Raw genomic sequence first — 15538 nt, 5'->3', positions numbered from 1 at the left:
ATGTTTGTATCACAGTGCTGCCTGGGGCAGCTCTTCATGCAAAATGGGGCTTCTGCATAAAAAGACATACCTTAAGTGCTCCTACCCACCTCCTAAGTGATCTGAAACAATACAAAGCAAATTGTGATGAATTCCAGCAACCCACTTAGAATCCATCCTTCCCCACCCCTGTGATGGAACCACTGCCCCAAGTGCCTGGATGGCCATGGCATCTCCTCTGCTGGTGCTAGTGCCTGGCTGCTTGTATTTTGTTGTCAAGACATGGTCTGGGTGATGCTGTGACTACAGACTTTTACTCATGCTATGTAAAATTATAAAAACACTAAAATGGATGATTTTTTATAATTTGTGTGCAATGCCACCTGCCTTGTATAAAAAAGGCCTCAGAGATCATCAAGTCCAACCTATTACCTAACACCTCATGACAACTACACCATGGCTCCAAGTGCCACATCCAATCCTTTTTGGAACACCTACAATTTCTACAAATTCCCCCATATCAAACTGGGAATAGCTGCATTTCCACTGTCTGTTGAATCACCTTGTGTTGGCTTCAAATTGATGTTGGAGAAGGGATCACGATGGTGACGTGCCACCTTCAGACTTGTTGGAATCTTTATGTCAAGTTGCCTGGTATTAAACTGGCATTAAAATTGCCTTGGCCACCAGCCTGTCTGCTCTGGGTGCACTTAAAGAGAAGTTAGCAATATAGCAGTATCAGGAGCAAATATATCTTCATATATTTTCATTCACAACCTCTTTTCCTACCCAATAACTCTTGTAATTATTATATATTATTATATATATTGTAAGTATCATATATATAACATAATTATTATATATATAACCACTCAGGGTAAGGGTTCTGGAGTGCAAGCCCTGTGAGGAGCAGCTGAGGGAGCTGGGGTTGTTTAGCCTGGAGAAGAGGAGGCTCAGGGGAGACCTTATCATGCTCTATGACTACCTGAAGGGAGGTTGTAGCCAGGTGGGGGTCGGTCTGTTCTCCCAGGCCATCTGTGATAGAATGAGAGGACACAGACTCAAGCTGCACCAGGGGAAGTTTAGGATGGATGTTAGGAATAAATTCTTCACAGAAAGAGAGATTGGCCATTGGAATGGGCTGCCCAGGGAGGTGGTGGAGTCACTGGAAGTGTTTAAAAACAGACTGCTTGTGGCAGTTAGTGCCATGGTTTACTTGATTAGATGGTGTTGGATGATAGGTTGGGCTCGACGACCTCAAAGATCTTTTCCAACCTGGTTCATTCTGTGATTCTGTGAAATACTATAAGGAGAGGCAGACCTGAATTGATCCCTCCTCCCAAACTATAGCCACTCTATTGTTTTTTTCAGTAAAAAACCTTTCTTATGAGGAAAATATTCCCGCTGTTCATACACCTGCATGCCCACATGGCTATGAGGCCGGCTTTTCCAAAGTAATCCAGATTCCTCTCAAAGGGGAAGGCAAAGAGACCTTGTTGCTGATTTTCTTAGAGCAGTATGGAGGCAGACAACAGAATCCATAGAATCATAGAATGTTTTGACTTGGAAAGAACCTTAAAGGTCATGTAGTTCCAAAGCTCCTTCCATGGGCAGGGACATCTGCCACTAGACCAGGTTGCTTAAAGCCTAAAGACCAGAAGGAAAAGAGAGGAAAGAAGAGGAAACAGCTCTTCGCCCCACTATTTCCCATCCAGGATATACTCTGAAAATTACCATCATCAGGCAGGCAAGAACTTTTTGTTCTGGCTGGGAGGTGATTTTTAAGGGGAGCATAGTATCATGTGTGTCATTTCAGGCACTCCTCTTGGAGGAAGAAGTGGCATGGAACTGGGTGGGTGGGGTTGTTGTACTGGGATGTAAGAGGAAAAACTAATGAGCCTGTGCTGGGTTGAAAACATCACAGATGTGGCTGTTACAGACTTGCTGGTGCAACAGGTTCCTGGAAGAGAGCTGTTTGTCTGAACAGCTATCATGTGCGCTCTGATCCATGACAAACACACAGTAACCGAAGGGACAAGAAGACCCATGTCACCATGCTGTAATAAGACATGTGGCATCAGGAGAAACAGGGGAACAGAAGGCATTTCTGGAACAGCCCTCTCCACTAACTAAAGAAGCTCTTCTTGAAAAAAAAACAACAAAACAAAACACAAGCTTGCTGAAATCTTAATTTTTCCTTTTGGTGTATAAAGAATCAAATAGACTGGGTCAAACTGACTCTTTCCATCCACCTCCTGATGGGAATAAGCAAAGCCTTTAAGGAAGGGGCAGCACTCTTCAGGTAGTAGCATAGTAGCACAGGGGCTGCTTTAGATCTGTTCTTGCTTGTGCTGTGATTTTTCAGTTCATCACCTTGGTAAATCTGCTTTGCTTTAGCAGTCTGAAAGTGCCAGAACAGTGGCCCTGCTGGAAGCTAACCACCCATCTAACTTGCCCTGATGATGGTGGACAAGAGGACAAGAAGCCCCCTTGTCTTTTAGAGTGCAATGAGAGGGAATCCATGAGAAGCTTCTGGATAGGTTATGTCTGATGAAGTGAGGTACTGAGCTAGCAAACTCACTTTGTTGGGAGCAGGTGTTGATTGGTTAGAGAGTAGAAGGGCTCTGCAGAGGTACCTTGGCCAGCTGGACAGATGGGCAGAGTCCAACATGATGACATTCAGCAAGTCCAAGTGCGGGGTGCTGCACTTTGGCCGCAACAACCCCTTGCAGTGCTACAGGCTGGGGTTGGAGTGGCTGGAGAGCAGCCAAACATAAAGGGATCTAGGGATACTGGTTGACACTTGGCTGAACATGAGCCAGCAGTGTGCCCAGGTGGCCAAGAAGGCTGATGGCATCCTGACCTGCATCAAGAATAGTGTGTCCAGCAGGAGCAGAGAAGTCATTGTGCCCCTGTACTCAGCACTGCTCAGGCCACACCTTGAGTCCTGTGTCCAATTCTGGGCCCCTCAATTTAAGAAGGACATTGAGACTCTTGAACATGTCCAGAGAAGGGCAACAAGGCTGGTGAGAGGCCTCAAGCACAAGCCCTATGAGGAGAGGCTGAGGGAGCTGGGATTGTTTAGCCTGGAGAAGAGGAGGCTCAGGGGAGACCTTATTGCTGTCTACAACTACCTGAAGGGAGATTGTAGCCAGGAGGAGGTTGATCTCTTCTCCCAGGCAGTCAGCACCAGAACAAGAGGACACAGTCTCAGGCTGCACCAGGGGAAGTTTAGGCTCGAGATGAGGAGAAAGTTCTTCACCAAGAGAGTTGTTAGCCATTGGAATGGGCTGCCCAGGGAGGTGGTGAAGTCACTGTCCTTAGAGGTGTTCAAGAGGGGTTTGGATGTGGCACTTGGTGCCATGGTTTAGTAGTCATGAGGTGTTGGGTGACAGGTTGGACTTGATGATCTTTGACTTTTTTTCCAACCTTATTGATTCTATGATTCTATGATTCTCAGCAATGGGCACCTTCATCTCATTGGTAGGTGTCCAAGGTGGACCGGATGCACCTAAACAAGACAGCAAGTTCAGACATGGTGTGTGCTAAAGGCTAAGGGTAGGTGAGATGGGTAGGTAAGATAAGTCCAGGTCTTTGTCATGGGCTTCTAGGGAGACTAGCTGGTGCATTGTGCTTTATCCAGGTCTTTATCCACAGTGTGATTCCCCAGCTAAACCACACTGGTGGGGAGTAATGGCCTTGCCTGCACAGCAAGTGCATCCAAAACCTAAGGGTGAACATGAGAAATGTGTGCATAGTCTCCTTGAGATGTTGGAATCTTTCTGCATAGTCCCTGAAATGCTTGGTGATGTTTGTTTGTTTTCCAAAGTTAGCAGAAAGGTGGAAGCAGCTGTACAAGGGCAGAATGAGCTCACCCGAACTGCAAGGCATTGCTCACACTGGTGAAGTCATCTGGCTATAGATCCATGGCTGTGAGTGAATTTACCTCTGACAGATAAATAAAGCCTTCTGTCACCTCCTTGCCATTTGACCCTGGCCCAGGGTTCTTAGTGAAGGCTAATTAAGCCTGTAAGAACCAGTTGTGTTCCATGCCTGTAGTGCACACAATCCAGCTGGGTAAGGACGAATAAAGTTCCCAAGGGTCTGCACACTGCATTCTGGTGCATTGTTTGCTTTAAATAAAAAAGATTTGAGCACAGCATCTTACATGTGAGTTATGCTGGTGGGCACCATCACTTCTCTTTAATTATTTTTTTTAAGCATATATATCATTGCAATGACATTGCATTGGGTTGGCACAGGTAACCCTGGCAGGTTTGTCCTGATAGCGATAGCTGACAACTGGCTTCTTAACAGTCAAGACTCAACCTGCTCATTGACTTCTGAGTATAGAAATGAATCAAGTCAAACCATCACTGCAAATGAAACTGGAGTTTACAGGCTCTGATACTTTAGGAAGGTTGGACATGTGAAGTTTATAATTCAGTTCTTCTAGATAATATCCACCAAGGTCCATTTCAGAAGGGACATCATCACTCAGGTATTCAAAGTCTTACCATGGAGATGGGACCATGACAGAACTCTGCAGCAGCCAAGCCCTGAAGTGGTGCACAATGTAGAACCTTGCATTAATTGTTGTTTTCCTGCCAGCACAGGCAGTGGGCACTGGAAACACATGGACGTGGCAAAATACAGTGCGGTTCTGCTCAAAGAGTGACCCATGGGAAAAAAGAGTGGCCAAATCCCTCCCCAGTGGGACACAAGCAGTGGCAGAGATCATCATATACCATCACAAAGGAACATGCAGAGATGAATCTGCTCTTTTTGACAGCTGCTGGGGTTTGATGCGACTGTGGAGCAGACTGTCTGTGGAAGTCACTTCTCATAGCCCAGTGTATGTGTGGGAGCTGAGGCAAGGCAAGCAGACAAGAGCCTGTGAAAGTGTAATTCATCCTATAGCTGGCCTGAGATTGGACTGGCTGATGTTTGAGTTCTCTTCCAACTGGACATATTCTGTGTTTCTGTGAAAGCACTGTGGCTGTCCTTGCTTCCTGTGCCTGTGTGAGCTTAATTAAGGGAGAGTGACTGAAATTTGCCATTCAATTGAATGAGTTTTCAAAGAGCACAAAGTGAACTTCAGTTCCATCAGTGAAAGCCACCTGCATTGTGCCACATGGCTTAGAGACACCCATTTGATTGAACACCATGTAACAACCTTTGTGGGGCTGTAGCTTTCATATCAAGCTGACAAAAGCACATTATCCCAGCTGTGTTATAGAGCTCTGAAAAATGAGATTGAACCTTCTGCTAAAATCCTTTCCCTCACCACCAAACTCTGCTAACTCACCTTCTGGAGATCTTGTCACAATCTGCTCACATCCCAGCAGACATGGAATTGGACAGTTGGAAGAAGTACACTGGCTGACACTGGCCCTGGCATCCTGAAAGTCACCATTTCCAGTAAAAGTTTCCAAAAAATGTCTGCTTTTGCTAAACACTGACAGATTCCACTTGCAGCTCTGGCAGCAAATGAGACTTTTGGCTGCAACTCCAAAGTCAGACTCTTTCTGTGCTTGGCAACTCATCTGGTAGTTATATTGTGTAAATGGAACATGGCTTGCAAGAGTGGAGGGCACTGATGTAGCCCTTGGGCAACTTGGGCTCAACTCAGTCACTTGTTTGCGGATGAGGACTGTGCACACCAAGTGTTTAAGCCTGGATCCAAAAGGCATCCCAGTGCCCGGCATCAAATTTACAGCTACTCCATGAGTCAAGCCTGGTCTCATGAACAGGGTTAGCACCTGCATTAGTTGCCCTTTATCAATCCATCTGGTAGCTTCAATTTCAGATAATTACCCTCCATGCAGGAAGAGCTGAGCTTGAGGCACAGCTCAGGGCAGTCCTGACATCCCTGTTCCAGAGGAATGACACTCTTAGTCTTTTTCTAAAGCACCCACTGAATTTGGGGTTTGCCTGCCAGAGAGCACTAGTCTATGTCCTAAGGACAGCAAGTTTTTGTAGCAAGCCAGAATGAAGAGATTGCTCCACTTAAGTATTTCTGTGTCATATAATGACTGAAAATAGATGTAACCATTTTAACCTGGAATCCTGTAATGCTTTAAAAGTAGTGGCAAACCACAGAAAGCAGGACTGAATAACAGATTGGGATAGGGAATCTGCCCATTGGTAAAGACTAAAACACCTCACATCTCTTCTGGGTCAGTTTGGGCCACAAGACTCAGCTCTGGCTGTTTCCTTAGATGCCCATTGCTGGCTGGTGGCACTGTACTGCTTCTTGTATGTGAGGGTAACGTCAGTCTGGACTTCACGTGGAGGCTGCAGTTAATTAGCAAATCTCCTTCTCCCTTCATTATTCAGCAATGTTAATGTCTGCGGAAGGAAAGAACAAAATGAGCCAAGTTCATTTCAGTGCTGTGAGAAACACGGGAAATGGCAATGTTCACCAAATGGGAAAAAGAGAAAATGAAGAGATAAAAAAATAAATTAATTTCCAGCTTCTGAGAGGACTTTACCAATAACAATATAAAAGACAGCTGACTGTTCTGCTTAAATGGAAAAAGTGATTACTTCACAAGCAAGTGAATAGCTTTCCATATCTTCTTCTCCTGCCTGTGTCATTTAATTTTGTTTTCCACCGCTCTCTGCTTATTATTTGACTCCATTGGTGTGGTGAGATGGTGCTGGAGGCTATTGACATTTCCCCTCAGTGCAAGTGGAAGAGCCATCAAGAATAAGTCACCTTCTTTGGAGGGGATGACTCTGACTTGTCACCCCTAGAAGTGATTTGTGTCAATGCAAGATTCGCACATCTCAGATGAACACAACAAGCTCAGGAAGATGAAAATTCATGATAGATGTACAGCCTTAAGAGTAAAATTGCATGAAGCTATGGAGCTGTGATCCATTGTCAGGGTGAACATGGACCAAGTGCAAGCACATGCCAGGCTGGAGAGGAAAAAGAGGCTCTTCCGTGGTGCCAGTCAGCATAGCTGTGACCACCAGCTGCTTCACAGCCAGTATGATTTGGCTTGTACTCATTGAGGTTCACAAGCCCAGTTCCCAAATAGATATATCCATCAGATAAAAGAGCAGTGTGGTGGGCAGCTAAACCACATGACCTACAGACTTGCATCTCCAGCTGCACTTGCATCTTCTGCAGGCTCCCTGATGACTAAGCAAAATTACCTTCTTTCTTAGGAGGAATAACTGGGTCTTTTCTCTCTATTATGCCTCCTCATTTGCAAGAAACTTCTCTTTTTGGGCTTCCCTACAGTAACATGATACGTGGTTGGAATTACGTATGAGAGTCAAAAGTTATCGGAGGTGGACAGGACCAACAGGCACATGCATGGAGGTGGTGCAAAGAGAGAGCGTGATCAAGTAAACCTTCCTTCCTCAGGGTGTGGGCTAGAAACCCTGCTGGAGTCTGTAAGGTTGTAAAGCTAAACTCTCAGGAGCTAGGAAACTCCAGATTTAAACAGCCTGCACATGCACAATTTGGGTCTTTGTGCACATTGGATGTGATGCAGCCTTTAATTATCTGATCACCTCTCATTTGGGGTTATTTTAATCCAGTGAATTGCTCCAGGCCAGATTAGCACATGCTGTTCAAACCACACACTGAATTCAATATTAATTTCCTTGTGAGCGCCTCTGTAATGCTTCAGCCTCTGATCAATATTAATGAGTTTATCTTCACAGTGCTCCTGCCGTAGCTGGTGAACCAGGGCACAGAGAGATTAAGGCCAAAATGATCAAATGTGCTTGCTTATTTTTGGGGGCTCAGTTTGCAACACTGGGGGATCTGATTTGCCAGAGCACATGGCATTTCACCATACAACTTTGTGTGTGCCTGAAGCACACCTCCTCTTGACTTTTTTCCTGTCTTCCAATGCAAAGCCAGCCTTGAGTGCCTTACATAGGGCAGCAGGAATAGGAAGAAGACCCTTATGGGTAGCTCCTTCACTGTGCAGCTGAATTCCCTGTGCTGAACTGTTCAAACAAGTCAGAAGTTCTGCAGGAAAAAACAAACACAAATAAACCTGTACTGGCCAGCAGTGTGCCCAGGTGTCCAAGAAGGCAAACAGCATCCTGGCTTGTGTCAGAAACAGTGTGGCCAGCAGGAGTAGGGCAGTGATTGTGCCCCTGTACTTGCCACTGGTGTGCTTACCAGTGGTGAGGTTCAGTTTTGGGACACTCACTACAAGAAAGACATTGAGTTGCTGAAGTGTGTCCAAATGAGCAACACAACTGGTGAAGGGTCTAGAGAACAAGTCTTATGAGGCAGACGTTATGGCTCTCCACAACTGGTTGAAAGGAGGTTGTAGCACTGTGGAGTTTTTTTCATTTTCTCCCAAGGGGAAATGGCCTAAAGCTGTGTCAGGTAAGGTTTATGTTGGATATTAGGAAAACTTTCTTCACCAAAAGGATTACCAAGCATTGGAACAGGTTGTCCAGGGAAGTGACAGAGTCACCGTCCCTGGAGATATTTAAAAGACATGTAGCTGTGGCACTTAGGGACATGGTTTACTGGAGGACTTGGCAGTGTTAACAGTTGAATTTGATGATCACTTCAAAGGCCTTTTCCAACCTGAATGATCAAATTTATTTTGACCAGAACCTGGCTCACTGGTTAGGCTCAGCCTGTCGGGTCAGGCCTGAGCCCAGACGTCCACCTCTGCCACAGAGGAACTGAGAGAGGAGTCACGTGAGCAGGGTTTGTGTCACCCAGGCAGCTCTTCAAAGTTATGAGAGATGTTTGTCCAGAGAATGCACACTAGGTGTTTAGCAGCAGGGGAACGCCAAAACTTGGGACTCTCAACTCAACACAAGGAAGCGAGTGGGGTGTAAAGGTCTGCTTTCTGTAACATTTGCCTCTGGGTGTGTCTTCTGTCCCTCATCCTTCTGTCCTGCTCAACTCTTACCTATTCCCTGCTCTACTGCCTGGCTCCTGCCAGGTTTTTCTTTGCTCACATCCATCTTCAACATCCATGTTACTCCTTTGTCTTCTGCTTTGGCAGTGATAGCTTTTTTCTCCCACTACACTTTTATATGACAGTGATTTATGACCCTGAGTTTAAGTATTTATTGTAATGCATACATGTCACAACAGACTGTAAGTGATGTGTTCAGCCTGGTTATTACTCTCTGAAATACCAATATTTCCATAGTGAAGTAAGTGGCTTCTGCATCACATTGTCAAGACTTTTGTCCTCTAACTTCCTAGATTTAGTCAGATGAGATACAAAGCAGAGAAGAAAAGTCCTGTCTTTAAGAGGTTCACTGGCATTATAAACCTCATGAACAGTATAAGCACCTGGGAGCTTAACCAAGCACCAGATGGTCTTGCTAACGAATTGCAGGCTGAGGATTCACATCTGTATCAGCACTTGCTTATTACACTTTACAGATATGGTTAAAACCCTTTTGACAATTTAAAGTCCTTCCTCCCTGTAAGAAAAGTAGCACAGGCAGCAGCCACTTACCATCTCTCCCTTGCTTTTGTGTGGGTTTGGATAGTGTTTTAACTACCTAACATGAGCAGGGGCCTTAAGTCATCTTAAAGAGCTTAAACTGATCTCAGCTTTTAATGTACTTAAGGGTGGTGCAAGGACATTGACTATACTTAACCCTAAAAAGAACACAAAACACTGCGTGTCAAAGATTTGCAGAAGGCTCTTGTTGGCATGGATGTTGTTTGGTGTTTTTTCTTTTATTCACTTTTAGCCTCTTGATGTACAGACCAAGTCAAAGTCCCCTAAAGTCACTGAGAAGTCTTCATTTAGCTCAGAGGAGCATTGCTGTTGGCACCAGCTCCACCAGGTTCAGCTGCTGTTGTGGACACCCTTAGAGCCGAGTTTGCAATTTTCTGTACTGAGATCATGGTGTCAAAATGAACCTGCAAAATATTAAAACCCATCTGTAAGCACTAGTTTAACTTATGGTGAAAACCCCAAACCAATGATCTTCTACCAAAGTGTACCTTTCAAATTGCAGTTCTTTTAAATTGCTATCCAATGAATATTTTCTTTTTAACTAAGCAATTTTCTCATATAAACAAGCATTTAAATACCTCAATTAAAACAAGCAATTTTCTCTCTCTTTTTAAAGTGAGCAGTTCTTGTCATAAGTTCATTTTCACATGACTCTGCATGATACCCAAGTAGGTTTCCTCCAAATTTCCTAATGGGTCACCTTGGTCCCAGGTAGCCCATGCTGCCACATTTGAAGATGCCTTGCCACAGGGGTTTGTTTCATCTTAGGCTTGTCCTAGAGGTGATGAGGCTTCAGAGATGTCATTTTGCTTTGAACTTCTTGCCAAGCTCTACACTCATGCATGACAGCATTACTATCAGCATCCACAGGAGGAGACCAGCACCAAATAACCTTGCTCCTGCTGTATGACAGCTTGTGTGTGTTGGTACCTATGTGTGTGAAATCAATAATCCATCTTCTCACTAGGCTTGGCCCAGTGTTTTCTGTCGCACGCAGAAAAGCCACTATCTGAGGTTGCTGTGGTAGCAATGGCAGCAGAGAACAGCTGTGTGCTTGAGTGTTGTTTGCTTTACAATGAAGCTGCCCTGGCCCAGATGTTGAAGGTTGTTGCCTTGCAAACTACAGCTTGCTTGTGGGGATTTAACCCTAAACATGGACACGGACTTGTGGTCATGCGTCGAGCTTGGACCTGAGCGGCTGAGCAGCAGGCACGTTTCTGCTGTTCATGCAGAAAAGCATCAATAGTGCTGATTTGTAATTGAAAAAAAAAAAGGAGATTATATTGTATGACTCAGAGACAACACTAGGAAAGAGATGCAGTGTTAGAGTGTTTAGGCAGAAGAAAATCAGGTTGCAAGTAAACAAGCTTGGAAAGTAGACATGACTCCTTTATGCTCATTATAAGGTAGTTTGCACAGTGCTCGTATTAAGCTCAGCAGTGAGTGTGGCTGAGCACAGTTGTACCATATGTGAGTCATTTGGAAGGGGCAAAGTGGTAAATGCGTAGTTTTAAGGGTTACGCCAAAAATGCTATCACTTTATTCTGAAATCAAATATCACATATAGAAATTGATCTTAAATTTCTCCTCTGAATTTCCAATATTTCCATAGAAGCCTTTATAAGACACTTGGAACTTGTGCATCCCCTAGATAAGAATTCAGGGGTTTGTGGTATGGAGTGACCGGGTGCACATAACACATCAGCCACTTCTGCTCATTAGCCTTTGGCAGAGTTGCAGGGCATGCCCAGGTAATGAGAGATTGCTACTATGTGGCCACCAAAAAAAAATTTAAAAAGACTGAAATTAATGTTTTATCAGTACTCTGAATTCTGGCATTACCTGCATGCATTGTTTTACCACTCTATTAATGTTCTTGAAATCTACTTGTATGTAATTAAGCCCTGAATAGAGCCACACAGAGCCACACATAGCTGCAGCTTGCCCTGCTATATGCAGCCACGCCAGAGAGAACTTTTCATGTAAATTTTAATTCTTTAAAAATACCTGTTCTTCAAATAGCTACAATAGCTCTGCAGGAGCTTGTCAATCAGGCAAGATTACAGGCTCCCTAAATTTGTCCTAACATGACAGATTGTACTGACTCTGAAGGGGCTGTTATGGTCTATTGTGCCAGTGGTCCCTGCCTCATAGGAGCATTGCCTACACTCCTCATTAAAAGTGTAGTGACTCCAGAGATTTCTGTATTACCAGTTATGTCAAATATGAGTAATTTTATCATAATACTCCCCCATCCCCCACATTCATGTGATTCTAAAGGTGCAGGTTAAATAAGGAAAAGAGAACTTAGATTTACAGGCTGACATGTACCTTTACCTTATGTGATTTTGATACTGAGAAATTGCACTGGCAAGGGTTTCAGCAATTTTAAGTGCAATTTTTTCCTGCTGAAAGCAGAAATTGAAAAGTGGGCGATGCTGTCTGTGCAGTGTGATTTTAACGTGATGCTGTAGGGACCAATGTGACTTCATAATAGTGGTGGATGGTTTTGGTATGCCAAGAGAAGTTACATCACTTTTCTTCTGGATGGATGAAGCTCTCTGGCTTCTGTCATGTGGGAGGTCAGGGCAGACAATCACACTTGCCCTTTCTGGCTTCAAACTCTCTCAGTCTTCTCCTGAAGACAGAAGGCTACATTCAGTTGTTCCATTCAACAAATCCAAATCACAATGTGGCATTTCTGGTACCAAGTGATTTATGTGTGAAAGAGAGAGAAAATATCACAGTGGTGCAGGTTGAAGAGAAACTTAGATCTGGTAGTTAAGCTGCATCTTTTTGGATGTACCTGATCACATCTTTCATTTCCCAGGTATGCAGCAGCATGGAGAACCTGGCTGGAGACTCCTGGTGTCACTATCACAGAGCAGGTTGTAGGAATCATGCATTGAAGGAAATCCTGAGGGTAGAGAGAGGTTGGGAATAAGTCAGGAACAGAAGGAAAGCTGTTCAAAGTGCACACTGTGACATCAGGTAAACATACATCATATGAAATCCTGGGCTGTGTGGGCTGCCATGTGGCACCAAAGCATCAAATTTGGGAGGTGCAGCAATAAATTGCAGGAGCTGGCATATGCAAAGCCAAGGGCGTCTGCCCAGCAGAGGGTAGCATTGCCCAAACACCCCAGCCTGTTTTCCGTGATTTCACCTTAACACACTTTTTAACTCCCACGCCAGCCACACCTCCTTTAAGATGGGAGACACAGCTCAGCCCAAGCCCAGGGAAACCCCTGCTGGCTGCTACCCTGTAAATTATGCTTAGAAGTTACAATAAATCTGGAAAACCAGCTTCAAAAGTAGAATTTCAAGGAATCTGTTAAAGAACACAATGCACTTGTGTGCAGTCACATCGGTTTTGAAGAAAATGTTGTTTAGTCACTTGTATTAGGATTTATTTTCAGGCACCTAATTTGGTGGTTAGATTTGGAGCTGCCCTCGAGGCACAGGACAGCCTGTACCTGCTGGCAGAGAGTTGCCTGATACAATCAGCTAACTTGGGTGTTCCCAGAGAATTGCTCTCTTTTGGCGTCTAACATATTCCAAAACTGAATCCCAGGGATGTTAACAATGAATAGAACTCAGGCTGGACGATAACTTTCTCTGATGCCTCCTGCCTGTCTCCTGCACCAGAGCTCAGGCAATGCCCGTTATAACGACGCTAGAGGTCTCAGTGTTGCCGAGAAAAAGCTGCTTTTAGCCATTATCTCAGCGGGGCCACGCGTGTGTGTGCCCGGCTGGGAGCCCTATGCGGCGGGGTTGGCATGGTGCCGGGGCTTGGGCCTCTGGCTGAGGAGTCTGCACGGTGCCTATCCACCTGCCTCTGGGCCTGGTGCTGCTCAAGGGAGTGACACTGGGGGTTGGGTGCCCTTTGCTGTGTTGGGCAAGGGGAGTCCTTGCCAAGGGTTGGGGTTTTGCATCCCAGGAGTGTGTGTGTGTATAGGCCAGGTGGGCACCACAATGCCCTCTGCATCCCGGCGCATCCCGGCTCAGTGCCCGGCCAGGCGATGTGGCATTTAAAATTTCCTTTTTTATCCTTCTCCTTGCTGCTCCCCCTCCCCCCCCCCCCCCCCCCCCTTTTTTTTTTTTTTTCCTTCCCTCTCGGCTTTCCCTCCCCTCCCGTTTGACGTGCGCGGTTTTGGTGCAATGCGAATTATCTCCAGTCATTCAGTCAGGAGGGGCAGCGCCAGGCAGCAGAGCAACGGCGGGGCTGCCTCCTCCTTTTCCCTTCTCCTCCTCCTCTTCCTCCTCCTCCCGCCATTGCCATAACAACCGCGCACAGCCGCTCCGCATCGCACCGCGCCCGCAGGGCTGAGCATCCCACGGGGCCCCGCACGGGTGGGGTTAGGGGAGGGAAGAGAAATAGTGACATCCTTCCAAAAAGGGGAACAAAAAAAAGCAACCCAAACAAGAAAAAAGAACAAAAAAAAGAGAAGACATTTTCGCGGGGTGGGTCTGTCGGGGACCAAAGTGACCTCAAGCCTGGGGTGCGCGCAGCTCCTGCGCGGGGCGCCGAAGGAGGAGAAAGGGAGGGACGGGACAGCCCCGGGAGTGATTTCGCGGGGAGGGAAGGGGGGGCGCGGAGGAGGGGAGAGGAGGGAAGGAGCCGGGAAGGGGTGTGGGGGGGAGGTAGCAGAGAAAGTTGGGAGGAAATAGCCCAGGAAAAGTGACACTCGCGGAGCCTGCCGGAGCGCGGAGGAAATAAAAGCAGCGGCGGGCAGGAAGTGTGAGAAGGAAGGGGAGAAGAAGAAGAAGAAGAAGGAGGAGGAGGAGAAGAAGAAGAAGAAAACACAACAGGAGCAGCAGCCGGTACTGCCGCGGCAGAAGAGAAACCAAAAGCCGCACACCGGCTCTGTGCCGCCTGGCCCGGTATCCGCGGAGCTGCGCGCCGCTGCCATGGCCCGGGAGAACGGGGACGGTGGAGGCTCATGGAAGAAGCAGGCGGAGGACATCAAGAAGATCTTCGAGTTCAAGGAGACGCTGGGGACGTAGGTGGAGGGGAGCGAGTGCGAGGTTGGGGGAGGTAGGGGTAGTGTTATCCCATCCCCACGGGGATGCGCGGACTGCCACACGGGTGGGTGCGTGCGTGGGTGTAATTTCGTGTGCACTCATAGGTGCTGCTCCGTGCCCCACTCATCCATCTAAGCAAGAAGTCGGGACGATCTGGGAGCATGAAGGAAAATATAATTAGGGGAGTTATTATCTATTAAATTCAGTCGACGTCCCCGTCCGTCGTCCCCGTCCGTCGTCCCCATCCCCCGTCCCATCCTCCTCACCCTCTCCCCTCCCCCCCCCCCCCCCCCCCGAAAAAAGGGGGGGGGGAAGGGGTGGCAAAAAGTATCTTAAAATATTCATGCGGTGAGGAGACAGGGGAAGCCTTTCTCGTGGTAGCACAACTGTAAATAAATGCGGTCTGACTTGCACGCTTCCCCCTAAAGCCAATGGCTGTGTCTATTCATGGACAGACGAGCAGAAATAATCGGAGTGGATTGGATGTGTTTTAGCTACGATGCTTAAGTGTTGTTGGGGTTTATTTCTGTTATTTATAGTGGCGGGGCATAAAGATTAGTAAAACATTGGAGTCTTTTTTTTTATCAGAAGGCTGAGAATAAACATGCGCAGATGGTGTAAGGGAGCGGGATGCAGGCTGATGCTTTTTTGGCTGAGCAGAGAGTTTTATTTTTGTTAAAACCAATTTTTACATGTAGGATATTGTAGAGGTAGAGAAGGGGGAGTGCTGAAGGAAGTCAGCATATGGGCTGCTGTGTGTATATAGGTTGTAATTAAAGTTTAGTTGTATTGGGAATTGCTCTTTGCGGCTCTGTCCTCCCTGCTTTAATTGCAACTTTAAGCATGTCTCAAAACAAAGCGTCATTAATCCCAAGTAGTGCTTTTCATACTCTGTATGCCACTTCCAAAATATGGATGGCCAAGTTTTGACTGTATTATTTCAGTTTCTGTCAGTTTCCAAGGGAGGGCTCTCTATAAACAGACTATTTCTGGTTCACAGACTCATTGGTTTCCTATGAGCAAACTGCGAGTAAGGATCACGCTGATCATTTAATATG

At 46.1% G+C, this 15538-nt stretch overlaps 1 protein-coding gene across 2 annotated transcripts in view; it reads left to right on the top strand.

Moving 5' to 3' along the window:
* The first annotated feature begins 14098 nt into the window (after window positions 1-14098).
* The window catches only part of CAMK1D (calcium/calmodulin dependent protein kinase ID), a 235208-nt gene continuing 233768 nt past the window's right edge, over window positions 14099-15538 (top strand). For both annotated transcript variants that reach the window (XM_054178014.1, XM_009900264.2), the window contains exon 1: window positions 14099-14458. In XM_054178014.1, coding sequence (XP_054033989.1) covers window positions 14367-14458 — 92 coding nt within the window. In that variant the 5' untranslated portion in view covers window positions 14099-14366. The remainder of the gene's footprint in view (window positions 14459-15538) is intronic.

Source organism: Dryobates pubescens, chromosome Z (genome assembly GCF_014839835.1).
Source record: "Dryobates pubescens isolate bDryPub1 chromosome Z, bDryPub1.pri, whole genome shotgun sequence".
In the NCBI taxonomy this organism is placed as follows: domain Eukaryota; kingdom Metazoa; phylum Chordata; class Aves; order Piciformes; family Picidae; genus Dryobates; species Dryobates pubescens.
The sequence above is the reverse complement of the archived record's forward strand: the minus strand, read 5'-3'. Positions and strand labels throughout refer to the sequence as shown.